The sequence below is a fragment of the Phaethon aethereus genome (assembly GCF_964289735.1).
Source record: "Phaethon aethereus genome assembly, chromosome: 6".
In the NCBI taxonomy this organism is placed as follows: domain Eukaryota; kingdom Metazoa; phylum Chordata; class Aves; order Phaethontiformes; family Phaethontidae; genus Phaethon; species Phaethon aethereus.
In genome coordinates this window covers 29,696,815-29,724,178 of record NC_138580.1, presented here as the reverse complement: position 1 = coordinate 29,724,178, position 27,364 = coordinate 29,696,815, and the positions used below count along the sequence as shown (strand labels likewise).

Here is a 27,364-nt window from a genome sequence, read left to right as displayed (position 1 = left end):
CTTCTATGTATGAAACAGGGCAGTGGAAAAATATGGTAGACCAGCAAACGTACCCATTATTCAATAGAACAGAGGAGTACACTGTCTACCATTAACCTGTTGGGGTTTCATATGTCTTACGGGGTTTGGTGCTGAGTAATTTTAGGATACCTAAGGGATGTAGATGTATCATTCATGTTAAAACTGTGAGCATGCCAGTTTGGGTTTTTGGCACTCTCTTCCCCAAGTCAGCTTTAAAAACGTTAATTTTAGTCAAGTGTTAATTGCTTCAAATAGAAAATAGCATGGGTAGGTTTTTGTTGCCTTCTGTATGGGGGAAAAAGAAAAATGTATTTCCAATCTGAGATATGCAGTTTAGGAATAATGTGTGCATGAGAGATCATGTGTGTTGATGCAGATGTGTAGGTACGCAGATGCATGTACCCTTGAAATACTCACGATCTTGGACTTCTCTAGTGATAAAATCCTGTGAGAACAAATGAAAGAATGACATGGAGTTTGAATAGAATAGTGCAGGTAGAGAGAGAATAGGATGTGTGGAAAGATGTCAGGCTGTTACTTTGTGTAACATTCACTAATGTTGCATGTAAGCTCCGCTGTGTAAGCTTCTTGAAGCATACCAAATTGGCTTAGGTTTGGCTTTTCAGGATCCCCACTCTCCTGTCATTTGTTCGTAGTCCCCAGTAGCTTTTCAACTGGTATTCATTGGCAGTAATAGCTGTGCAGTTCGCACGCGTTGCTGCTTTGTTCTAGGCTTCACATGTGATGAGAGATGATAAATTCCCATTAGCACTGTCTTATCATGTGATTATTCTTGTTTCCAGAGGGATTGCTGTAATCAGTTTTCTCAATTTTACTGTAAAATGTGTGGTCTCTTACGATAACTGCACGTTTAATTCATGATCTTATCATGCAGGCAGATTCCTAGAAGCAAGGCTGTTCTTGCAAGGTAGAAAATAACGTGTTGGACCAGTGCAGTAAATCAAACAAATGTGTGAGTTGTTAAGAGAGCTGCATCCATCAAATACTAGGCAGATCCCTAAAAGTTACATGGTCTGAAGTATAAATCATATTAAGATATGAGGCATTGGTTTTGATCTTTTTATATGGGCTTTCTAGTGCTTTTACTGGGGATAGCCACCTTGCCACGAGTGAGCTCACTTGTGATCCAGTCATTTGAAAACCAGAGAAAGTAGCGCACCCATTTTAAAATCTGCAGCAATGTGGTCAGGAGGCTCCTCATAGTGCCAGTGCTGCTGTGAGGCTGACCCCCACCGGGGCTGTCCGGGGGGATGTCCCAGCCAAGGCCTTCTGGCAGGCAACAAGGCTCTTGTGAAAGACACAAATGCAGAATGTGAGAGCCATTGACACAGTGTTTTTTTCTGTTCAGATGTGACCCCTGTGTTCCTCCTTGAGGTGGAAGTGATGGGTCTTACACAGCTCTTCCTGAAGTTAGTCGGGGATGTGACACAATTGCCGAGAAAGGGTGAACTTGTGGAGTTTTTCTGTTTTGACACCCAGTAGGTGGGGATGTGGACAAGGAGTCCTGAGAGAGCACTTGCAAAAACCACTACTCTTTCAACACATCCACCCTTTGGAGTCAAAATCTTGCGAGATTTTGCATGCTTTTGAACCCAGCCTTAGGTCTGGTTGAATTTTGTATCTGAGGTCAAAACCTTTCCCCTCAGTAACATCAGCATGTGAAATCTTATGTTTTACAACTAATCAGCAATGAGAAACATTTCTCTCTGGCCCTGTGGTACTTCTGTTGAATAGCCTTAGATTGTGTATAGCGCCATGGATGTGTATGTGTCTGCCCATCCACAGCAGGGTTCAACACGGTGAGAAAGGCAAGTCCACCTTTGCTGGCAGATGGGGAAAGGCTGAGATGATGAGGCTGCAGCTGCCCGGGTGCAGTGCCCACACCTCCCACTCTCAGCACCTCACTTAATGTGTTCAACTACCCCTCTGATTTTGCCAGTTAAACCATGAGTGGTTTAACCAGCCCCTAAACCATTTATTAGTTTATAGGAGTGTTCCTGTTTCCATCCACCAAGTCCTAAGCAGATAGCATAGGTAACAACCTATGTTGTTAGGAATGTTAGGAAAGCAGGAAGGCAAAAGACAGGAGAGAATACAAACCTGGATGAGGAGCTCTCCTGTCTTTGCAGCCATATAACCACCCTGCATCTGACTGTGTTGTAGCTGTGCATAGCTGTGTAGAAAGCACGGTTTCAGTTTGCGATGAGGACTGGATGCAGCCTTGTTAAAATACATCTTTGATGCAGAACCTGGGAGCAGGTAGGCACCTGGCTCCCATTTTTCTCTGTGGAAAGCAGATCATCTAAATACCTTTGAACGTTTACATCTTGGGAGCAATCTGAGTGAATTGAGGGGAAGGGTGTGATGAGCTTATCTAACGAACTTAACTGAGTCCAAAGCACAAAGTCGTTCAGACCCCTTCATCCTTCTTAAGTGCTCTGCTCCCTGAGAAAACACTGACCATTGGATGCCTTAAATCAGAGGTGGTACAATCAAGACATTAAATCTGTTCATGCTGACCCTTGCAGTGGGGGTTCCCTGCAGGGAACTCCTGCCTCCAGTAAAAGAGAGGGACAGAGAGGAATAGCTATGGAAATTTGGGACTGGATTATAAATGGCAGGACGACCTCCTTTCCCACGCACGCCTTCAGGGCTAGGGACAAGGAGCCCTTTTCTCCATCGGTGCTTTGTTTTTTTCACGCTGTGAGCTGAGCTGAGCTGTGGGTTGTGAATGCACCCAGCAGTGCCAATGGCTAGTAGCCACTTGGCTTAGTCAGTGGCTGAGCCAGAGGGTCTGCAATGATTGCAAGATATTTTCCTTTGGCTGGTAGTTTGTTAGTATGTCATGCAAGATCAGTCTGCCAGTGCGGGCTCTGTGTAAAAGGGTATGAATGCCCTGACAGACAAAGAGCTCTCAGTGTGGGGTTCACAGGCAGGGAGGCAGATGCAGGCTGGTCACCCAACTTGCACGTGCAAAGTCCACTTGCTAGATCAAAGGGGTTTACTGCAGTGCATGAAAACAAGAAAACCCTGGGCTGGGGAGCTAGGGGGGTGGAAGGCGGTGGAAGGAGGTTGCATTCCTTTCGTTCGTATGTAAGGCTGACCAAACAGACACTGGCTGGCGTTCTTGCTGCTTCGTGATGAGCCAGGCTGAGCTGGAGGCAATACAGACTGATAGCAGCTTGCTATATTGGAGACTATCTTCTCTTAGGGCTTTACTTTGCTGGAGAGCCCAGAGGCAGTCAGACCCCACATTGGACTTGATGCATTCCCCACGTTACTCTCCCGCATCTCACCTGTAAGAGAATCAGGACAGCGCTGTAAGGCCCTTCAATGGTTGAACTGGTTATGAAACCACCTTCTGGATGACCTTTGGAGAGGGAAAAAAAATCATCTGTGTGGGAGAGAATTTAATCTGGAAGGGAAAAGGAAAAACATTGTCTGGATGGAAAGGGAAATGAAAATATCTGAATTCAAAGTAAGCTGGGGCATCTAAAGTGAAGGGTTTGTAAAGGACCTAGGAGCAGTGGTCAGAGGGCAGCAAAGAAGCCACTCGGGAGAAATAGTGGTTAGGCCTGTAAACAGGAGGAAAAGGTGAGCTGTACGTTTGGAAAGACCATGGTGCCAATGTGAATGTCAGGTAAAAACACCTAAAGAAGGAGCCGCTGAGACTGGCATGGTAGTCCAACCCTAGCACATTCTCTCACAGTTATTCATGGAGCAGACATCAGTGCAAACAATGACATTTTATCTCTTTTGAGAGACAGAAATTTTTGTCCAGCCATCGCACATGTGTGGAGATGAATTGCCAATGTAATGGGGAGTGGAGAGGCAAGGAATTGGAATGAGCCAAACCCCATGTATAGTTATCAGTACTTCCTAAATTAGAAAACAGGATATTGCTGGTGAGTGTCTGGATGTGAATAAGCCTAAGGGTGAGCTGGCCTGTGACCTATGGAAAGATTAGTCATGGGATGTGGCTGTGTCTCCCAGATCAAAGACCTCTGGAGGAGATTTCTATCTCCTGACAAAACCATTCATATCAGCCTTCCTTGCAGTAGTGTACAGGGGAAGGTATGAGATGGTATGGGTGCTTTCTGGCCAGAGATAAAGCATCACATCTAAACTGACCAGGAAATCCTTAAGATTGGGATAGTGATAAAAATGACCCTTAGGGGGTTCTGCTGGGTTTTGCATTTTATGAGTATCAGAAGGTTTGGGGTTTTTTTCTTTATCCATCTAAACCCAGGATCTGATACAACCTAAGCTCAAGCCTGAGAAACAGCAGTTGGGAACCTTACTTCTATATTTAGGTTTCTAAAGCCTAAACAAGTGGGAAATATCCATGTAAATAGATGTTACGAGTATACATGCAATCTTAAGATCTTATTTAAGTGGAGTTTGTTTCACATTTTCAGGACATCTTATTTTAAATTATATAGTTCTTTGATCCAAAGTGCTGGGTAAGAGTAACTAAAACAAACAAATACACCCTGCAGGAAAACAAATTGCTACATTTGCAAGAAAAAGGAAAGAGACACAAGAGTATTAGAAAGAGCATTAATGAACTGGAAGGTTTTTGAGGTGGGATTTAAAACAAGAGAAGAGCTTTCCCAGAGTGTTGGAGATAGAAGAGGAAATGTCCAGAATTTGGAAATCATCAGAAAAGACCAAATTGAGGAAAGTAGGCTGGATGATAGATAAAGAAGATTAATACAAAGTAAAGGAATAATAGAGAAAATAAAGACTATCTGTGTCAATGATACCATGTGAATGGGAAGCTGTATTGTTGTATTGTGTTAGTGTGGTAGCACCTGTGAACCAAAAGCCAATGAAGAGGCTTTAAGGAAAAAGCTAACAGCCAAGCACAGCACCAATTCTGCAGAGTGCAGGATTTTGCATAATGATTTAGGGAAAAGCATTTGGGAGAACAGTATAGGTAGCATAGGCGAAATTAAAGCCAAAGCCCAAGATTTTTTGTTGTACAGAGACCCACAGCGTTATAGTGCATCCCCAGCTCTGCGTGCAGGGCTGCAACCTGGCAAGGGGATGCGGAGGGACATGGAGGATGCTGAAGCTCCCATTGCATAGCTGAAGCAACGAGTGAGTTTGCCACTTGAAACGAGAACAAGGGAATTGAGGGAGGAGGAGTGTGTGAGGAAGACCTTCCTTCAGGGCTGGATTTGTTTTAGGGTACAGTTGCATTGCCAAATTGGAAAGATGTGTTTTGTTGTGGGGTTGGGGTTTTTTTACGGGTTTTTTTGGTAAAAGCTTAACAAGAGTTTATCAAAGCTGATTAAAATAAGCCCAGCCTGATCATGAGCTCTTTAAAACTTTCTGGTTTTGAAGCCTGTTAGCCATTTGGCAAGTTTGGAGGGTAGTGTTGTGTTTTCACTGTGGAGGGCCAGAGCCTCACTTCATTATTACAGCAAGAGCTTAGGCTGAGGAAACGAGCTTTGTGAACCTCCCAGGCAGCAGGAGGACAGGCCCTGCCAAAAGCAGACCTTGCCATTTAAAACACTGGTGGTGTTCATCCATTGCTTAGTTGCCAATACCCGAATTCTCAGTCCTGTGTTTCTGCTCCATCATTTGCCAAATCAATAGCACAGGACAGCCTTACTGTTTGGGTTTGAAAATGTAAATAGGTATTGTTTGTTTGTTTGTTTGTTTGCCATGTGAGATTATTTTTGGCACAAGGGAGACCTAGAAAGTGATGTTTGCTGTCTGTTCAGCAGCTGCAGGAGGGAGAGTGCAGGCACCTCCAAGTGTTGTGGCAGGCTGCCTCGGTGGGGCACACAGGAGCCATTTCTATTTTGTCATCTAGTGGTTTCTTTATACCCATCCACCCCTGAGCCCCTGTGAGGCATCTGGCAAGGGGGCGAATGATAGGGATCACAGGGAAAGACTTTATGAAAAAACCCTCAACTTGTCTTCTGCTGATTTCCCTTTGTATTGCTGCTTGTCCCACACTGGGTACAAATGGCAGGTTAACAGTGAGAAGCTATGATTTTCTTGTCCATTTGTCCAAAGCACTGGCACTTCCGAAGTATTTGAGGTTACACCAGGCCTGAATCAGAGATGGGTAGTCAGAGAGCTGTTTCAGGCTAAAGTGGGCTTGCTGGACAAGAAGGACCTGAGCAGGCTGGGAGAGCTGAGGTGCTCTGGGCAGGAAAAGCCAAGTGCGCTACCTCTCATCTCAAAAGCAGGTGCCAGGTTAGTCTCTTCCTCAGCACAGTTGTGGGCGTCTGAGTGTGGGTCGTATCTGGTGAAGCAGTCCAGAGCCTGGATGGAACTCTCCTAATCCAGAACCTGTCTTTCACACCCCATGTGGACACGGTCCCACATACCTATGTACCAGCAGCAGCAACTTGCAAGCAGGAGTGGATGAACTGCAAGGCTTTGTGGAAGTTGACCTAAATACAGAAGAGGCATCCATGCATCTGCCAAGGGTGGTGGGTTCTCAAATAAAGTCATGGGCACCATGGTGTAGGTGGTGCCCCCCATATAGCACAGACCAGCTGCAGGTAGGGAGACCAGCCAGGCCTGCATTAGCACTAGGAATAACGGCTGAAAAAATGCACTTAAAGATAGCTAAAGGGCAAGCTTATGATGCAGAGAAGGCGGTCTGGATTTCATGAATAAAATTGTCTCTTTCTGTTTTGCTGCGGTTTTGGAGAAAAGCGTATCTGTGACTTTAGAATACTTCTGTCTAATACCACTTTAAAAAGCCAGTAGGTTGCCACATGTCAAGCAGTGAACGGTAGTGTGCTGCAGCAGATTGAAATGAATGAGAGACAAGTATGCCAAGTGAAGGCAGTTTCAAAGACTAGTTCAGGCATTTCAGAAAGGGGAGGCCAAAATACTGTGTGGCACCTGCTTTATCCACAGGTCTCTGAGAGTAACCAGAACCTTTGTGTCACTGCAGAACCAAAATCTTTCGATTGGTCAGCTTTATACGTGATAAGAAGGCTTAATAAGAATTAAAAGCCTTTAAAACATCGCAGGCCAGTTTGCAATCCCAGCAGTCCCCATCTGTAGATAGGCACCCAAATGTTGCGTTGGGCAGATTTGCTCCTGAAGGTGTCTGGGCTTCAAAGCCTGGGACTGAAAACTGGGGCTGCAAAAACTGAATGCAGAAAAAACATTTGCAGACGTGCTAGCTAAGCTAACGATGACAAGCATGTGTTTCAAGATAAAAGCAGATCCCCAGCTGAGTTCTGAATGAAAGGTGTCCTCACTGTACAGCAGTGCACATTCAGAGGCTTAGTGGGGATTTGTGCTTTCCTCCTGTACGTCTGGACTCTTACCACTGACAGAGAGAAATTATAGATTAGCTGGACAATTTTGCAATGTCATTCTACTTTTTTATGGTGACCATAAGCAATCATTACTGCATTAGAAGCTTGTATTAGTTCTTGGAAATGAATGTTCTAAAAATACAGGCATGCACATCTGCCTGTACTTTTGTTCAATATGTAACTGCATGGAACTGTGTTATGGTTAATTTTGCATAAGCTTCCATTTGGATGTCTTCTTGTTGGTCAGTTTTCAGTTTGCAAAGCTTTTCCTTCTTCAGAGTGAAATTTTCCACATTTGGTCTTTTTCCAGTGTGGTTACTATTTGTTGTTTTAGAAGTTGGAGGAAAAATACTTGTTTTTTAGGAGAATGTGGCATGTGTGTTGGGGAGGGGCAGGGAGAAAAAAGCTGTCCTGAGTGTAACGAGTTTAGCTAAAAACTTGGCCTATGTAATGGAAAATAGTCTTTGAGTAGAAGACTTCTGTCTGTGAATATCTGGATAAAAATTAACTTGAATGGACTAAAAATCTGTTGTAAAACGGCCTTCATATGAGTGTGGTACACGTGATACAATTTTATCATTAATTCTTTGCAAAACCCAAAGGTGATTCTTTTCCCGGGCTTTGTTTGGCTTTGAACGTGTTTTAGGGAAAGGTTTAATACACAAAACCTCTTTATTTTTTTTTTTAATTTTCTCCCTGAAGATGCAGCATCACCCAGCAATGGAATTTCATAGTACATTTGTGTCCTCCTTTAGTTACACTCATCAGGCAGCATGAATAACCTGGGTGGTTTCCAACTGGGTGTTTGTACCTCCCTTAGAGCTAAGGACACGTAATAATTTGTGCCTTTTCCAAAATCTAGATAAGGAAACTTCCTAGCTGGTAAAATTAATTATCTTTACTTGCTGCCTTGTGCTCTTGAGACCAGGCTGCTTGGTTCACTGAAGTTTGACCAGCAGTCTTGCCAAGACCTTTTTACTGAGCACTGCTTAGGGTGAAGCAGCAGGGAGAAAGCACCAGGAAGGACAGGATCTCCCTCAGAAACACCATGTGCCTGCACCGTGTAGGTAGCCCTGCCCTGACAGCAGGGCAGCCTTTGCTGGGAGAACCTGGCATTGTGTTTTTTAAGCCCAAGCACATGATTTCCTCTCCAACTCGACCCTCAAATCAAATCTGATATCTGAAAGAATGAAAGCATCCTGGGTCTTCTTCCATTTTTCTTTTTATTGTTGACAAAACTGGGAAGCAGAAAGAATTTTATGTTATTTTCCCCTTGTGTTTTATTCCTGTGCTGTCTCTGCCAGTCTGCATCCTTTTTTTTGTCATCTTTCTCTGATTTTTCAGTGGCAAAAGGGAGAAAATTAAGTGACACATAAATGGTGAGAAACATCAGCACCATAATAGTTTGAATAAGCAAAACCCCCCACATTCATTAGCAAAAATATGGAGCAAAATAATTTAACATGTTAGCATTTGGAAAAGGGGGGGGTCTGTTCCTTTTAATTTTTTTTCATCAGTTCTAGTCCCTGATAAATGTGTCTTATATTTTGTGTGGAATATTTGCCTGTATAATTTGCCTGGAATTTCTTAGAAACTCTTGGCCTAAAACATGGGTGTCCAAAGAGCACATCTTTGATACACTGCTCCGGATTATGTAAATATATGCCATGTCCCATAAAGGGCTGTCTTCATTGTTCACCTTCTGGGATAACTTACAAAAAACAAAGGGAAAAAATATGATTCAGGGTCCTGGAAAAATCTGACCCAGGGAACTGCTGAATTTTTTTCCTTTCTCATGTGTGCCTTCTGCCGCTGCTACCTTGCCTTGCATCTTTGAGCTCGCCAAGCTCTGCCAAATCTGAAACTAAAAGCCCTTATTAGTGGAGATTTTTTTAAAGTTCTTGCCGTTCCTCTGGGGACTGAAGTAATGGCAGCTTGAAGCAGCGGAGAATGTGTAATTAGGGCAAACAGCGATGCCTCGCATGATGGGGAGAAACAGGAGGAGAGGAGGGGAAGCGTGCAACAGCCCGGCATGCACAGGCTGTTACTAGGACACCCCGGCACGAAATGCATGAGGTGCAGGGTGCTAATGGGCCAGCCCACCGCCTGGGTACCAGCTCGACCTGCTGCACAGCTGCTTCTGCCCTCCTGTTGCCAAGCAACTCCATCCTTATTTTTTTCTTTTTTTTTAAATTTTCCTCCCCCCCCCCCTCACTGATCCTGGAGGCTTAATTGGGTAGTTTTGCTGCCGGGTGCCCGCCTGGGCCTGCCGCTCTGCTGCTGTCCCCAGGGTCTGGGGCTGGGGGAGGACGCGCTGGCAATTAATGGGGCAGAAGCACAGCTTGTGCGCCTGGGCTGGCGCCGGCGTCGTCCCCCTGGCCTCGCTCCCCGCCAGCCCGGAGCTTCCTTCGGAGGGGAGCTGCAGAGAAGGGTCTTGAAAGGGGAGTGGTGTTTTGAAGGCTTTATCATTCTCGATGGGAGTCTTGCATAGACCCAGGCAGATAAAGCGTGGTGTTCCTCCCCACCTTCATCGCTCGGCATGTATGGCAACAGGCATTTGTCAAATGCATCCTCCTAAGTGGAGTAGAAAATGGAAAATTTCTATTTCTTTGAATGTTGCTAGATGCTTTGCTTTTCTCTGCTTTTCAGCTAGGCAAGTGGGCTTTGTGGATGTGTGTTAGGTGCTTGTGTGTGTGTAAAAGATAATGCTGCAAAAATTAATTTCTTTTCGTGTCCTGAATGCCTACGTGCTGAAGACTGCTGCTGGTTCGGTAGACAAGCTTTGGCAAGGCCCAGAGGGACTAATCCGGAGCTTTGAAGTTTGTGGAAAGACTGATTGGACATTAGGTCTGGTTCTTAACCTCTTTTCCCCCATCTCTAATACAGACATGATCAGAGCCATCTCTCTATAAGGGCACTGCTGACCTTTTTGGATGAAAGGAGCTGTACATCGTTCATGGAAATGTACTGCTTTTACACTTGATCATCCGGGCCTGTCTAAAAATAGGTACAACCTTCTCACATTGTGTATTTCACAATCCTGTCACATTCCTTTTCTGCCCCTTACTGTCTCCTGCCAGCTTTTCTCCTGTGCTTTGTCACCCTTTGAAAGGCTTTTCCATCTTTCCAGCAGGTGGCAAAACTGTGAATAAAATGACTTTTTTTTTTCTTTTTTCTCCTTTTGGGTCGAAAGCTTGGTGAGCCACTTAAGCACTGACCACTGCCCCCTTGCATTCTTTTGTAATAATAAAAATAGTAATTAGGCTTTCTATTCTCCAACAAAAATCAATTAGGAGTATATTGGGGAATGAAAGGCTCAGAAAAGTATCTGGAATTGATTTTTGTAATTAGTTTTACTGGTTGATGACTTACACGCACATACACTTAGATACTAGCATTGATCTCTAGAGGATGTGTGTATTAAATAGCCCAGTCTTCCTTTTTGCTAAAGAAATGAACTTACCAGTCTTAAAAAGCGGGTGATGTGTGCTGAACTGCAGCTGCTCACTAGCTTTTCTGTAACCTCACCAGCAGAGCAGCTGCCTGAGCCATGTGACAGTAACTTGCTGGATCTAGTGTGAAAGTGGGGATATTTAACAAGCAGCAGGTCTTGGGCTACTCCTCTTCTGTGTCTCATATTTGACGGAGTGTGCGTATATAATGAGGGAGAACAGGCATGGCTGTTAAGGAGACCTGTCTGGTTAGATTTTATTTTTTCTGGAGTCCTTAAAACTGAATGTTCTTCTGCAACCTGATTCTATTAAATATCTCGTATCTCTTTCCATAGAAAGAGAGGAGTGACTGGTAACATTTTCTGTTGTGCCATGTGCTGTCTGCTGATGTTCAGCTAATTAGAAGAATTATGGCTCGGCTTCATTGGTATGCCATGTATGTAGCTTGTAAAGCTCTCAGGGACCCTTGGAGATGAAGAGTGCTACATAAATATAAAATATTGTTAATGTGATGTTCCACATTAGGCGTCCCATTGTGCTGTGGCAGACTTTTGTAATAAACCACAAAGCAAATACCAATGCCTGCCTGGCATTTCTCTGCAAGGCGATCTGGGGGGCTGCTTCTCACTGAAAGCTGCACCGGCTTCTGACGTTTCTGAGTGACTTGTGTCTGCGCTGATGACATCCCCATGGACACCAGCCTCTGAAGGATGCCTTGGGTCATCCTGCAGTGATACCGCTGCTCACTGCAACTGCGCGGTCCCAGTCACCAGCCCAGGAACAGCAGGTCTCAAAAGGATTTCTCAGAAGGGGTGGTGAGGAAAGTTATTAAAACAGTCTGTTAAAAAGCCAGTGGCACTACTTAATTCTTCACACATTTCTTTGCACAGCTCAAACTCCCAGAGCTTCCTTATAGGAGAAATTCAGGTGAGAAATCTTGCATTTAATTCCTTTTGCAGTTGTAATTTGCAGTTTGTCTGGTTCTCCAGGATCACCAGTCTTGGAGCAAGCATAGCTAAAGCTGTCTTTCAGTACATATTTTTAGACATTGAGGCTTTTAGAACTAGTTTCCTTTCAAATAGTTTTTAAATCACAGATTTTAAAAAGGAAAGAAATATTTTGTGTTTCTTTCATAAAACTTTTTCTTGGATCCTGAAATTATATTTAAATAATTCACAGTGGATTAGAACACATGGTGGTTTTTAAGGGGGTGTTTCTGCTGTTTTCTTAAAGACACTTCTGCATGCTAGTTTTGTGTCACTACGTAACATGATATTAAGGAGCTCTTAAAACATAGTACAACAAATGTCTTATTTGAATGGCCTTCAAAATGTGCATACAGACAGGATTTGGGTTTTTTAAAAGCATTTTTTGAGCATTTTTTTGACTAAACCTGTTATACTGACAAAAGGAGTCCTGTGGCTGTACCACTTTTTAGCATGGAGAGATACTAGCAAGGATTTTGACTGCTATTCTCCTCTGGAGTTCACTGCAGGACTGGGGGCTTAAACTACTTGATTGTTTTACTAAGTGCATTTGTAATCAACATGTTTGTGGTGTGGTATTTAAGGTGGGGTGCAGGGGAGGAATAAGGAAATAGATATGGATAGATAATCATAATGTCTTTCTTTACTTTTAATTCTGTAAAGATACAGGGTGAAGCTCCAGCCTTAATGGGCATTTTTCCAATTACTTTGATGGAGCCAGGGTTTCACCCCACAACATTGCCAACTCTGTGATCTTACCGTGCACATCCCAAAATCTGGAGGGTTTTCTTCTTAAAGTCCCTGCTGTTGAAATCTAGGTAACAGAGAGCAAACTCTTTTCTCTGTATTTTGTAATAAATGTTTCTAGCCTGTAGGGCTGCAAAAAGGAGTTTGAAATCATGGCTCTAGGTTATCTATAAAGCAGAAGGCAAATGTTCTCTAAATATTACTGTTTTCTTCTTTAAAATCTCATTATTTCTATGGGAGACTGGACTTGTGACTTTTTAACCATTGGGATTGGCAATAAATAATGCAGATATAAGATGTATAATATGCCCAGTGTCCATTGTGTGCTGTAGTTTTGTGATCATGATGGCGTCCTCAGCTGATCTTGGTTATGTCCCTCTGCGTCCTGTAATACAGTATTTCTACTAATCACTCTCTGTTGAAATAGCCACTGTGAGATGTCTGTAGCAAACGCTGCCTTACTCCTTGTACAAAAGAAATATCCCTGGGACCTAGAAGGTGCCTGTGTGATGTAGGTGGAACGGACAGGGGGTCTCTGGATTTTGAGAAGAGACAACATCCCCACTGCTGTGTTTTGTGAGGGAATATTCATTGCAAAGGCTTGTATAGGGTTTACAGAGTGTGTTGCAGAGAAAACCTGATGTTCTCTGTTTTATGCCTGGAGAGCAAAGATACAGCTGCCTGTGGCTGAGCTGTTTGCCTAGCCCCCTGTACCATCGAAGGAGAGAAATTCACCTGCAGCTCCGGTTTGACTGGGGCCAGATGTGTCACACTGTGCACATACCTTTGCCTCTTCATTAACTTGGAAAAGGGCCATAGGTGGCTATTTCAGATGATGGCTTTGATACCTAGAGTTGCATGAGATGAAACTCACCAAGACTGCCCCAGGCTGGAAAACAGAGGGAGAAGTCCCAAGGACCAGGACGGTGTCTCCATCACAGAACCAGCCCAGCCCTATTGATCATATTTTGCTGGGAACCTGGTGTGTGTTGACTGCGGTAGTGTTGCTGGGATTGTGTGCTTAGCTCTTTCATATTTTCCAATGATAAATTTTTGGCTTTCAAGAGAAAGCTATACCAATCATTTACTTATTTTTGTAATTAGATGCCTAATATTTAGTGTCTTGCATTTGTCTTAGTCACCAAAGGGATAGGGACCTGATTTCAGGGCTGCCGAAGTCTGATGGATTTTTGTTATGACTCATGAATTCTAGCTGCACTATTGTATGTTTCCCATAAATTTGCAAAGGTCTATGTCCTCTAGTTACCAGACTGGACCAGGCTGGATGAAATAAAGAGGATGGAGCACCAGACTGTACTGAAGTGTGCTTTGGAGGTACTTTCAGAAGAAGAGCTAGGTTGTGTGAGGTACCATAAACAGAAGTGGAACAGAGAGCCTGTTCCCCAAGCATCCCAGTCTCAGGGCATGAAAATATGCTCCAGGAAGATGAAAAGACTAAAATGGGCTATGGACTGCAGGACAGAGCCACAGTGAAGAGAGGCTGCATCACAGAAGTATGCAGTCACAATGGACTGAAACCTTAAAGTGTATCTGAAAGGCTAACAGTGTTTCTGTACCACTAACTTTTCCGATGATCATGTCCTTCTAGATCAGTAGGTTTCAGCACAGGGCTCCGTGTGCTTGCAGGCATGCGCAGTCTGCTTCTCAGGGATCCTCAGCAGGCAGCCGAGTATGTGTCTATGTGAGTGTTTTCCGGTGATCAACCATCCCCTTTTGAGGTGAGTCTTCTGGTTGCCCTCATTCACTGTGCTGGCTGGCTGGAGCACAAAATGTTGTTTTGGATGGCTTGTCCCGTGAGGTGCTCTGCAAGTGCACAGCTGTCACGCTTCACCTATGGACAGGTTCAGACCAGAGGACCAGGCTGCAGCTAGCCAGAAATAACACCCTTTCAGGTGCACACGGTGTGGATGTTGGGTCCTGAGCACCCACTGTTTTACTCTAAAGCTCGCCTTTACTGCGCTGCACTGCTCTCTGATGCACATGGTGCCCAAGGAAACAGGAATGTGGTCAGTAAGCTTGAAATCACTAGGTAGCGATCTCCACCTCCCAGGGAAAAAAAATTAGAAAAAACTGAAAGCCACTATTCTGTGTTGATTCTAGAAGATTTTCCATAAGCAAATGGTACATTGTTTTAACACTAGTGCTCATCTCGGAAAATTGCATAATTCACTGCTTGAACGTATGTCTGCATTGCTGGCTGCCTGCCCTTCCCAGGTGCGTTTGTGGATGTGTGAAAGCTGACCCAGCCCAACAGTGTGGAGCACGTTCTGAACTGAAACAGCTAAATATTTAGCAGCTGCATATCTGGGTATCAGCTTCTTTTCAGATGTGCATTGGCTCCTCCGTTGAGTGCATTTGTATAAACATGGATTTATGGATTTGTTTAAGCACTGCACAGATCCTTGTGTCCAATAAAGGTAACTTAAGGAGTAGAGCCTCCTTCCTGGGAGTGGCTCGAGGCACGAGTTCTAAGCGCGGTTATTAATTCTGAGAAATTAGAGCCTGAAAAAAGTCAGTGTGGCACAGCTCTGTGATGTTCCTATTTTTAATTGGATTTTGAAGCTCATAATTAGTTTGTTAAAAAGGGGGAGATCCTGGCCCTGTAGAAGTGAGTGGGAGTTTTGCCATTGCCTTCTGCAGAGGAGGCTTTCACCATCTATCCTTTTGTTCTTAATAATCCTCTGCAACGACAGAAGAGCAGTCTGGCATGTGGAAAAGATCCTTCCCATTTCTTCTCCCTGCCATTGCCAGTAGTGAGGTAGGAGGACCCTCCTCCCCTTCTCCATTCCCATGCTTCCTGCATATGTGCATCTCAACAAGATACACTTTCATTTCGTGTTTGGGTAAGGTGAAAGCAGCCGTTAAAGCAGCAGTTTGTTCTTAGTCTTCACGTGCAGAGATACGGAGGTGTCTCCCCTCCTGCCCTCTCATGTTTTTGAGTAGCTGCAGGAGGGCAGGAAATCTAACCTCTTTGATGTCTCTGGGTCAAGGAGCCATCTGACATGGCTTTAAAGGTCACCGTGCTCCTTTGCATTTATCTTGTGCTACACGGAGCACTGTATGCCAGCATGCTGTCTGGAGCACAAAGAGGTACTGTCTGACATTTTATGGAACGGGGCTTGGGTTACAGAGGAGAAGCATCTGAAAACAAAACTCAGCTCAGGGCTGTGCAAGGCCGGACCAGGAGCACTTGAGAGAGGAGCCCCTGCAGCAAGTAACAGAGATATGTGGCATCCCATGGGTTTACCAGTAATCACGCTTGGCATTTCTGTCTCTTGTAACCTATATATAGCATTGTACATTTTCAAAGATCTTGACAAATGTTAACAAGCCAAACTCAGCTTCAGTCCTAATAGCCCTTGTTTCAGAGAAAGCCCAGGACGTTTTTCCTTCACCCTTCTGCTCTGTAGGCAACTATATCCTTCAGAGTGGCTCTACCTGCCAGATTTGGCTGAGCAGTCATCTTCTGCATTTGCTTTGCAGCGTGTGTAGCAAACGTGCTGCAAGGCAGTTTGTCTGCCTTGCTGTCTCCGCTCTAAGGTAGGCACTAGAGAGCATCAGAGAACCAAGGAAGCTGAATTATCATCGAGGCATGTTTACTGACAGCTTTTAAAAATGATGCATGAACTATTCAGATAAAACCAGTGCACCATCATAGACGTGACCAGGGCTGGGGGAATCCCTTTTCACTGAGAAGGGGAGAGCAGATGCAGTATGCCAGGTAGGATATCAAGGGCTGTGAGGGAAGAGCGCTGCAACTGCAGCTCTAGTGTCTGGGGCCAGCACTGGTGACAGTGTTTGAGTTACAGTTGAGTAACCAGCCCAGAAACAAGACACCAGCACTTAGCTCACTAACAAGAAGTTTCTTGCTTTTTTTTTTTTTCCCCTGAAGAAATCCTATTAAAAGAAAAAAAGAACAAAAGCCAAGTCTGCAGAGATGACCAGGCAGGCACAATCTAAGTGGGGTGGTGTTATTGTTGGCTCAGTCCATTGTCCTTTTGGGCATTTTCCCGTGGTGGACTGCGGCATACAACAGAGACATCCAGGCTTGCCTTTCTTGCATTCAGGAACTGAGGAATGGATATACAGAATGGATATTCTAGTGAAGTATTGCTGGCTGCTGCCCCCTCTTCATTGCTTCACCCCAGTGAATCCTTTAATTGAGCTACTGAGCCAAAGAAACTTCTCAGAGGCCAGTAAAATGGCTGAATTCCAGTTAACATCTCAGCCAACTCTGCTGTTCTCTGGGGCGGATGACCACTGTGCAGCAGAGCTGTCTGTGCAGTAAGAAATCAGCAGAAATTCACTCACCAGAGAATAGCTTTTTTCCCATGTATTTTGATACAATTCTCTTGCCCTTTTCACTTGCCTTGCTCTTTTGGCCTCTCCAGTTTGTCACCTTGAAATACATAAGTCTCCCATAATCAGATCCCACTCCTTTACTTGCTGAATAGACATGCTAAATATAGAATTCTGTGTCTCTGTACTGAGAAATTTGTCTGCTTTGCCAAGTGATTGTTTCATGTGACTGGCATAGAGAGGTCATACAGGCTGCAACTTTGGTTTGATCGGTGGTGGGTTTTTTAAGATCACCTTCTTAGCAATTTTCAGAACAAGTAAATAAGTACTAATCCCCTCTCTGTTTATAATTCCCAGCGTAGAAGCTTGACAGTGAAAGTGATTTCTTGTCTGCATTTTATCTGACCTCCTTCCTCTTCTAATGCATCCATACGGTGCTGACTGCATGGAGAATGGTGACATGGAGTTTATATAGGAGGAGATGCACTGGAGCTTTTGTTCTGGGGGGAAATGATAAATTTGTATCCACACAAATACATGTGCACTGAATAAGAAAAAGGGAGGCAGGAGACCTTGGAATTCTTCATCAGAAGGTGTTAATGACTCCATGGATGTTATACCATGGCGGACTTTGATCCGCGGAAACTGGTTTGCATTAGAAGATAGGCAGACATGAATACAGCAGACCAGAATCTCTCTTATCTTATCACTGCACTGTTTCACTTCCTTCAGTGGTGTGGTTAATATTTTGGGGCAGAATAACAGCTGGTAAAGGGGTAGTGCAAAAAGCCTGAAGGACCAGCTGATTTAAAGAAGAAAACATTTTTCTCTCACACTCACTGTCCTGATGCATAATTTCTTGAACTAAGGGACAGTTTTTGTTGTCAGAAGCAACTAAGGAAGGTGTAGTCCTAGGGGGGCAGCAGGCATGAAAGCTTGAGCGGAGCAATGTGAGTCTGACCACATGAGGGGTAAATGGCGACTGGGGTAAAGCATGCGGTGCAGCGGTGGTGGTCACTCTGGAGTGGTGCACGTTTGCAGTGCGTTCAGGTGTTAGTACAGCCACCCACAGTTACCACAGTAATTCATCTGGCAAGGGTAGAGTGAGCTGAAAGGCTGACTGAAAATCAGGATGCAGCCACACAGCAGGACAGGCATTTGGGGATGTTCTGACCACTTCTTTGAAGAGTAATTGTCTGGTTTTGTTAGAAATGGGAAATAAGGTTGTGCAAGAATTTTAGCAGCAGTGAAATTTGGGCTGGATCCATCCTTAGTACAATGCATCATAAGCCTGAAGTTGTTTCCTTCCCACACTGGCCATGAATTGTGTGGACAGAGACGAGGTGGGAGGACACAGGGCTTGCAAGTTGAGTGCTCAGTAATCCTGCTGCCACGCTGACTGTTCTCTCCTCCCCTCTGCAGGTGAGAAGCCTTACAAGTGCTCGTGGGAAGGGTGCGAGTGGCGTTTTGCACGGAGCGACGAGCTCACGAGGCATTACAGAAAGCACACGGGTGCAAAGCCCTTTAAATGCAACCATTGTGACAGGTAATGCAGCCTCCTAACACGGTATTCAGGTAACATGTTGGCTTTGTGAGTGGCATGGAGCTGCCAGCTTCCCACGCCAAGAGACCTGGCTCCCAGTAGAGAGGCCCCTTCTGGCCTCCTGTCCCACTGCCTTGATCCCTGAGCCAAGGAGGGACCCTCTGCCTGCCCCTGTCCTCTCTGTCTCAGTGGCCAGGTGGGCTGGCAGAGGGGTAATACTTCCTAAGCCTAAGCTGTTTCTATCACACAGCACAGGGAAAGACGTGGGTCTGACTGAAACCTGCCGGTGTGTGTTGTGGGCACAGCATTCAGTCCGTAGGGCAGCTCTTGTTAATACTCTTAAAGCAGATAAGAGATCCAGAGGGCCCTAGACCTGTTCAGTGATGGACCTCTTGACAAAGCGTCTCCTCAGCTTTCCATCTCCTGGTCCTCTGAGCCCAGTAGCCTCACAGAGACAGAGCTCCCTCTATCTGATCTGCATCAAGGACTACCCTAAGCAGCACTGCTGGCTGCCTGCATTTTGTCAGGGTGGGCCTCACAAAACCAATGGGCCTTATAAATACATGAGTGCACAACAGGGGCATGGGGGATGTGTGTGGCTCTTGTGCCACAAGCACCCCAAATCTATAGGAAACCTCTAAGAAAAAAGCACTTAGTTTCTGTGTGATCATTGTCTTCTCTCATCGCTGAGTCCAGGGCTCTAGGCTTCCGCAGATGTAACAGAGAAGAGTCAAAGACAGCAAAAGGGCATAATTTTCAAAAGCACAAGAGTGATTTAGGCACATCTTACAATTCAAGTTCATGGGGTTGTTTTGTGTAGGATTAGTGATCTCTGCACATTCCTGCTAATTAGTGAATCTTTTCCTGCAGTTTTAAATTTCACCTTTGACATCTGTTTGATGTCGGAGATACTCTGTGCCTTCATTCTGTGTGGGCCCAGATTTAAAGGCCTGACAGGTGCCCGGAGTCAGGGTTCCTGGAGAGCCTGTCCTGCAACAGTCCTCCTCTGTGCACTCAGAAATGAGGGGCCAATTTTCCCTGGTCAGCTGAGCACCCAGCAGTTCCCAGTGAGAACCATGGTGGCTGCTCATCACTGCAGCTTCCTTTTCATAGTCCTCTTTAGCTGCTTGAATGAATGATGAGCTCATCTGGAAAATCTGGTCATCCTTGCTTGGTGCTGCGTGTTTTTGAAAGCTGAGTTCTTTGAATTCAGAAACAAAACCAAAAGAAAACCCTCCTCCCCATTCCCAATCCCAAATGATAAGAAATTAGGGTGGAGCAAAAGCAATTACCCCTGTAATGACTCTTGACAGCACCGACAGGATCGAACAATGAGCACTTCTCCCCCTCGCACCCCCCCAGCTGGAGATTGGCAGTGCCCTGGGTGAAACCTGGATCCACTATTGAGTAATCAAATAATGTGCTTGCATCTGAACATGTTATCCAGCTAATCCTATTTATATATATTTTTAAAAGAGGCTTAAGAAAATTACCCATCTTTTTAATGCAGCACTAAGGTTCTCTGCTCTGATAAGGAAACGTTTTGTAATACAATAAAGGCTCTAGGAAGCCTCTGGGTACACCGGACCAGCAGAGAACATGCGTGGAGAGAGGATGTGTGGGACATAAACAAGGGACCCTATCCTTTTATGGGAAGGAAATTCAATCATTTTCATATCCTGCCTTTCCAAGAGCTTCATCTCCTTAAGTGCTCTTCTCCCCTTGTCTCCCCTCTTCCCATCCCCCTTCCCCATGGAGGGCTTCCTTGTGGATTATTTTTTGTTTTATCCCTGGATTATCTTTTGTTTGCCCAGAATGAGGGACAGAATAAGCTAAGTAGGGACCTCTGGAGTTCTGCTTTTGTATAAGCACCTCTGTGAAGGAGAACAGTTACGTTCTCTGTTTTAAATGTAAGGCATTGCCTTTATCTTTTCCTTCCTCTGAAGAACAAACTAACCATCCTGGCCCCACAAACACACACACGCACACACACATACACAGAAGGCCCCAGGATTCCTGTGTCAGGACAAACAATATTTTTAGCAGAGATCTAAAGAAATGCAGTCACTATTTTCAACTCTTCAGCTTCTTTCAGCCCTTTGTAAAGTATTTCTTCTTCTCCCTCTAAATATTACCCCTTCCTACCTAGGTTTTTTCCTGGGCAGCCAACTCAGTCACTGCAGTCAGGAGATATACCTGCAATCATCTAATGTGTTTTCTGCTCTTCAGCTGAATCTGTAGATGAAAAAAAAATATTTATTAATAAGTTAGGAGTGGTTGGGGATTGTGCACTGTTAACCTCCATGCATGTACCATCTGTGTGTGGTGGTAGGAGACAAATTTGTCTTTACTCTCCCAGTCAGTTGTTGCAAGCTCATGGAGTGCCAGTGCCAGTTCTTCTTTTGTCCCACTCTGCCATACCACTATTTTTCCTTCTTTTCTCATTCACAGATCTCTTTACTACTACCTGTTGCAGGTGTCACCTCAAGGAAGCACTGAAACATGTGCCTAAATCTGTCCTTAGCTATTTAGGCAGACTTTTAATATTAAAGTTGCTCCTTCCTGAGCCAGGGTTCCCAGCTGGAGAGCAGTTTCTCCATATTTGCACTGCTACCCTTTATTGCACCCACCATTATTGACAGGAGTTGTGGTCACTCCCTCAGACATCCTGCCTTGCTAAACCTTAAGGAGCCTTCAGAGCTCTTTTAACAGCACTGGTGTAGCACAAAACATATGCCTGTTGTTGTTCAGAGGTGAAGGCCATACCTTGGCAATCAGAGCATGAAGTGGTGATTTGGATAGCAAAGAAGGGGAATGTCGTGCACACAGTCTGGCTGCAGTTCCCTTCCCAGGCTATTTTCAGATGCTTTTGTGTCTTTGACCTCCTGGCTGACATCAAAGGGGTTGTAATGTTCTCTGTGTACAGGTGAATTTTAAAAGAAAAGAGATAAGATGATATGATTCTCTTCTCCTGCTGTCCCAGCCCTATCCCAACACCATGCAGCCCACAGATCGCATTGTTAGTTATAGCTGGCAAAATACCACTGGTTTGAGTAGCACCATATGTACTGCAAATGGTGTGTGGTTTGATGGCAGCAGGGGAGAAAGGAGAATCAGCTAAAGTGGTGCGGAAAGCAGTGTACAAGTCCCTAGTGCCTTCCAGACACCAGGGGTATGCTGGTTATTAGCGTTCCCCAGGAATTTTGCTCTTTAGAAACACAGGATAGGGTTATGTTCCTCACACAGCGCAAGCCGTCAGCACTCCAAGGGGAAGAGGATGACAGGGTAATGGCGCTCACTTGTTCTGCATAAATATGTGTTTAGGAGGTTGCAACTTAGTGCCAGACAATTGGGGTACATATTTCTCTGTGTGTGTGTGTGTGTGTGCACGCATGTGGTTTCCTTTTTAACAGCAAACTAAGAGCACACTTAGCTGGAATGAACACATCCCACAGTGAAGAATCCACAGCCGGTAAGAAAGATGGCTGAGCAATATATTCTCTTCTCATTGTAGTTACCTTCCCTCTTTCTCCTGCAGAGGCTTCAGTGCGGAGCAGTACTGTGTTGCTAAGGAGATAGAACAAAAAGAAAAAGGAAGGAATCATGTTTGGGAGCAGGGAATTAATGTATCACGCATCACTTTATGACTTTCAGAATTGGGGTGTCTTATTCTAGCATAAACTGTCCTTTCTAGGAAGAGCTGGCCTGGGGACGGGATGATGGGGAAGATTGTAATGGGCCCATGTACAATGTGCAGAGCTGGTCTGGAACTGGAATAGGTGTAGAGCCAGAGGTGTGGAGCAGGGTCTTGTCTCACGGGCAGGACTAGAGAGCAGCAAGCTGCTGTTTCTTAATTTGTGAAGAAAGGAGTTTCCCTTGACAGCTTATCCTGAGGAGCCTCTTCTACTGCTGCCTCTAGTCCCAGAAGGAAAAAAAATGTGTCCACTGATCAATAACTTTTTTTGACAGTGTGATTTAGCTGCAAAATTTTGTAGGGACTGTTTTACTGTTGAAAATAAATGTCCACACCCACCAGCCTTACCAAGGGATAAAACTAACCAAACTAGTCAGGAGGAGCATGTGAAGAATTAGTATTGTACTATTTTATTAGCTATAACTAGCAAACATGGTACCATTTTTTAGCTATAAAAATATTCTCGGGCTGAAAAATATACTAGATGCTAATACTGTTGTTACTGATGTGAAACAGTGTATTGAATCCATATTTTTAACAGAACTTGCTGTGCTGTGACTCAGCATACTTTTTCCTGGGGTTGCATCTATAATAGAGACAATCAGAGAGGAAAAGCCATGCTTGGGTGGTGGTCTTATGACTAGTCCTAGACTGAAGTGCCAGCTGGTGCATGTCTTTTTGGCAGCCACTCAAGCTGTTGTTTTGTTTTGGCAGCCCTTGTAGCCAGAGCATGCTGCTTTCTCAGTTTAGACTGACGAGAGAGATGTTGATCCAAGGGTGTATTTTGGCACCTTAGGGCTAGAAAATTCTAGCTGTGCTGAGCCTGCTGTGTTGAAAGCCAAGTGTCCATTGTCACGTCTGTCTCGCTGTGCTTCATGTAACAGCTTGGAGGAATGCAGCCTCCATCCTATTTTGAAGTCTTCCTTTTTAATTTTTGCTTGAAGGTATTAACCCCCTTGTAAGCTGCTACAAATCAGTAGAGAACAATTTACCTGAGCAGAGCTATGCTTATCCATAGAAGATGAGTATCTAGCTTTTCTTGTGAAAGTTGCCTTCTTAGGAGGTTACTTTGTCTTAAAAATGCACCTGTTGATCGCTCATCTCTGCATGTAGATGCAGATAGATTGCCCATGCAGGGGAATACTGCCATGTGGGACAGAAAAGATCCCCTAGTTATTTAAAATCTCTTCATTTTTATAGTTGTTCTTTCTCAGCCTTTCTCTGCTTAGGATGTTTATCCTTTGGGTGTTTGCCTTTAGATTGAGTGTTCTTTTTTTATCCTTGTTTTTTGACTTCCTTTACTGAGTAGTTCAATTCATTATTTTACCTTCTTTCTGAAAAATACAAAATACTCAGCTACTGCTTTTTTGGAAATACATTCAGTACCCATGTATGAGCTATCCAGATTCTCATAATAAGCCATTTGGATATTCTTCAGGTCAGTGTCGGTGGCTCTTTTATACTCTAAAATCTGTGGTGCAGTGAAAAGACATTCCAGGCAACTCAATTCTGGAAGTAGCCTTTCGTGGTGCCCTCAGAGCCTACAAAAACAATTTACTCAAAAGCCACAGATATGTGGGGGTTTGTGTGATATTTATAATAGATGTTTTTTGCTATTAGTAAAAATAAATAAGCCAGTGACTTATGGCTTAGGGTATAAAGAGGGCAAGCCAAGATCTGCAGGGAACTTAGAAACCTCACATTTTTTAGTGTTCAACTTGAAGTATCTAGCGGAGGTTTAATTTCTGAGAGCGTCTGAGTCCTGCCGCTCTGACAAGCTCCATTTTGGGGCTTTGAGGTAGGCAGCCAGAACCGCTGCCCACTTGTCCTGCAGTTTGCTCTCTGATGCCATACATGTCTTTAATGACGCTGGGATGGTGGGTGTGAAATGGGTTGGTGCTTTCAATTCCGTTTCTAGTGGGTATGAAGTAAAAAAAATATTCTTGCTAACTGGCAGTGTTGATAAAATGGGGTATATAATGAATGACAGGGAAGAAAAGCGCTTGTCCTCCTGAGAACTGATTCCCCTGATCATTCTGGCAATATCTTGATGGTGTGAAGTGCCTGAATTTGGGCTGCTGTTTCTGCTGTTGTGAGTGCCCTGCAGCATATCTACTACAAAGCAGCTGTTCTAGAATAGTAATTCCTGATTAACTCTTTGTGGGGTTGCCTTTCTGGAGTAAGTGTGTTTTATTCTGAGTATCTTAACCCGCTTCCCAAGTGGATTAAGTCATTTCAGAAGGTGGCAGTCATAAGCCTTTAGAGAGGGATTTAATCAAGAATAGATGCTTCATTTCAAATTCATGCCCTACCTTATTCTCAATTAACTGCATGTTTAGGCCAGCCCTAAAACACCACTGGTTCTCTAGGGTCTCCACTCTAAGTCCATCTCATCAGCATCCATCTACATGTTCAGAATGTCAAAACATTATTTTTTCTTATGAGATGGAGAAAAAAGGCTTTGTGGATAAAAAACAGAAGTGGAAAGCTGAAGTCCTGGCATTTTTTTCTGGTTTTACCACACTTCTTGTGTGATTTACAATTTCCTTGCCTTCTCTGTCTCTCAGTTTTCACTCTTACTAAATAGGCATAATACCTTATCTTCTCTCAGCATCTTTCGGGGACATGGCATTCATCAACATCTACATATTACCACCCAAATTCCCAGCAGAGAGAAAGGGACAGATATGTAGCCTGACGGATTGTCAGCCTCCAGACTCCGAACTAGCTTTTTTTCCAGTTTGGAGTTAGAAATGAGAATTCAGCTTTCAAAACTGGCATCATACTTCAGTGCTTTTGCAGGCACTGGGCACTTGAGAAAGTTGGTGTTTTTTTAAACCAGCGTTGCTGAGTATTTGAGCAAAACTGACTTGTTTTATTTCATTTTTTTATATGCACACACACACTTATACTAAATATTTGATTTTATACTACAGGTGCATAGATGAGCACTCTTCCCTGATGTTTGACTCAATGAAAGAGGGAGAGAGAGGTACAGAGAAAGGAGAAGAGTAGTCTATTTAGCTGCTGAAGAGCCAGGATAGTTGGCCATCTGTGGTCACAGAGGTCAATAGCACAGGGTTTGATGGCGATCGATGGATAATCTAAGGAATGTCTCTAAACTTGGACATATATTTCCTCCTGTACATAAGGAGGAAGGAGCAGGAACCCTGTTTTCCCAAATCCTGTATTTATTTCATTTCCCACTTGCTTTATTTTGCAGGTGTTTTTCCAGGTCTGATCACCTCGCCCTCCACATGAAGAGACACATCTAGTATCAGTCACCTTGGCATGGATGTCACCTGAGCTAAGTGTTGTGAGATGAAAGTGGAACTCAAGTTACAACGCGCTACCTTGCAGGAGAAGAGAACTTGATCACGTGTAATCCTCTGTACAGAGACCACACACTCACACTGTCATGCACCCAATTATACTTCAGTACGTACATCAGTTCTTTATGCCTTGCCCCAGCTGGATGGGAGAAGATGCACGCGAGGAAATGGTATAGAGGTGAAGTCAATGAGAAGGAACAATTGCTTACAGTACTTCATCCCTCTTGGATTTGTTTCCTGTGCTTGACAAAGGAAATCAAAGAAAATGGAGGAGGCTCCAATGCAGGTGGACGGCAGTAGGAGGGGCTTATTTAACTTGCTTCTCAGTGCAACTCAATAGGAGAATATGTCGTCTTGAAGTTGCATATTTGTAGCACTAACTTTCTTTTTAAATAGATGGGGGGAAAACAATGACCTAGAAAACCAAATCCCAGTTTGGTAGCCAAAACTAACCTCTTGGTTCATTTGTTCTTTGTCTGAGAATTCCTAATGTTCAGTGCGTCAGACTTCTCACAGACACTTTGACCTGTCTTGGTTTTGGTTCTTCTTCCTAGAACTGAGCTATTGAGATCCTTTTAAAGTCAATACCCGTCGCCTTAATGGCAGTAGACTGTGGAGTGACACTTGTGACACAAATATCCTCTTTTTGGCCTGAGTTTATCTAGACTTCACGGAGGACTATATTTTTGTTGGTTGTTTTTATTTTAATTTTTGTTTTGGCTATTGCACAACATATGCACTAGGGACTCTGGAAGCTGCTGCCATGATGGCTAAGTGGCCAAGGGATATACCCCTGAGAAACAGCACCTAATATCTCTCTAGGCCTCACCTTATTGCCATAGCTAGGACTTCTTGTTTATTTGTTGAACAAAAACTTTAAAAGCTTATTTGGAAGCTTAAACATTTTTTCTCTTTTCTCCATGAACAAGTGATCTTCAGAACTCCTTGTCTTCACCTGGATATTGGTCTGGGACTGGCCACACAGGCATGACTACAGGATTCCTTCCACATCATGTGAGCATGTTAGCCACAACCCACAGTGACTTAGTGATGAATTATGTTGGTTTTTCTTGCTGTTCTTCTATTAACCAATTTAAAACATTAGACTTTTGTTTATGTAAAGAGCACCTGCAGACATTTTAATTTAAAGCTAATGTTTGTTGAGCATCTTACACACAAAAAAACCCAAGCCAAAAATCCTACTCCAGTCTCTGAGTGGGAAATTGAGAACCTCTTCCAAGTACAATGGCTTCATTCAGCATTAGCCTTTTAAAGAAATTATCTTCACCATGTGAACAGTGAAGGAAGGGTTGGATTTTACATACAGCAGTGAGGCTTTTCCAAATGTTTGGTCTAAAGTATTACTAACCTAGAGGTCCATTTTGGCCTACTGTGTGAACCATCAAGGAGAAGTGGAAGTCTCATGCTCACCCTTCAGTCCTATTGATAATTTGATTTTGTTGGCTCAAAGTGGATTAAAGTCTTCATTACAAAAGAAAAACAAAAAAGTGTATCATACCTACCATAACTTGCATTTGAAACTATTTGGCACTGGCCCTGACTCCAAAGACTGCATTTAGGACCATAAAAATGGCCTATGCAAGCAGGCAGGTGGTCATTAGATTGTATATTTTGTATATTCTGGGACCATCCCTACAAGATGTGTCTAGAAATGAAACAAAATGGCGCGTGGTCCACAAATGGTTGCTGCTCTTTTATACTGTATTAGCCAACTTCCCTTCTTTGACTGTTTTGACTCATTGACTGTTAAATATTTCCCTTAATTTATGTTTTGGGAGGTAAAACTGTACTCTTAGGGGAAAAAAGAACAAACAAGAAACTCGATAGAAGTTTAAGAGCCGTCACCGGGATCCTTGGCACTTGAATTCTCAGCATTTTGCAACCTTTGGTTCCAGTGAGAGATTGAATTTACTCAAAAGATGCTGTTTT

The 27,364-nt window shown here is 43.9% G+C and overlaps 1 protein-coding gene across 1 annotated transcript in view; it reads left to right on the top strand.

The window, feature by feature from the left end:
* The window catches only part of KLF7 (KLF transcription factor 7), a gene marked incomplete at its 3' end in the record, with an annotated part of 57,473 nt that extends 32,116 nt beyond the window's left edge, over positions 1 to 25,357 (top strand). Inside the window, exons 3-4 of the mRNA XM_082001734.1 lie at positions 18,268 to 18,391; positions 25,306 to 25,357. Coding sequence (XP_081857860.1) covers positions 18,268 to 18,391; positions 25,306 to 25,357 — 176 coding nt within the window. The remainder of the gene's footprint in view (positions 1 to 18,267; positions 18,392 to 25,305) is intronic.
* Positions 25,358 to 27,364: the final 2,007 nt, after the last annotated feature.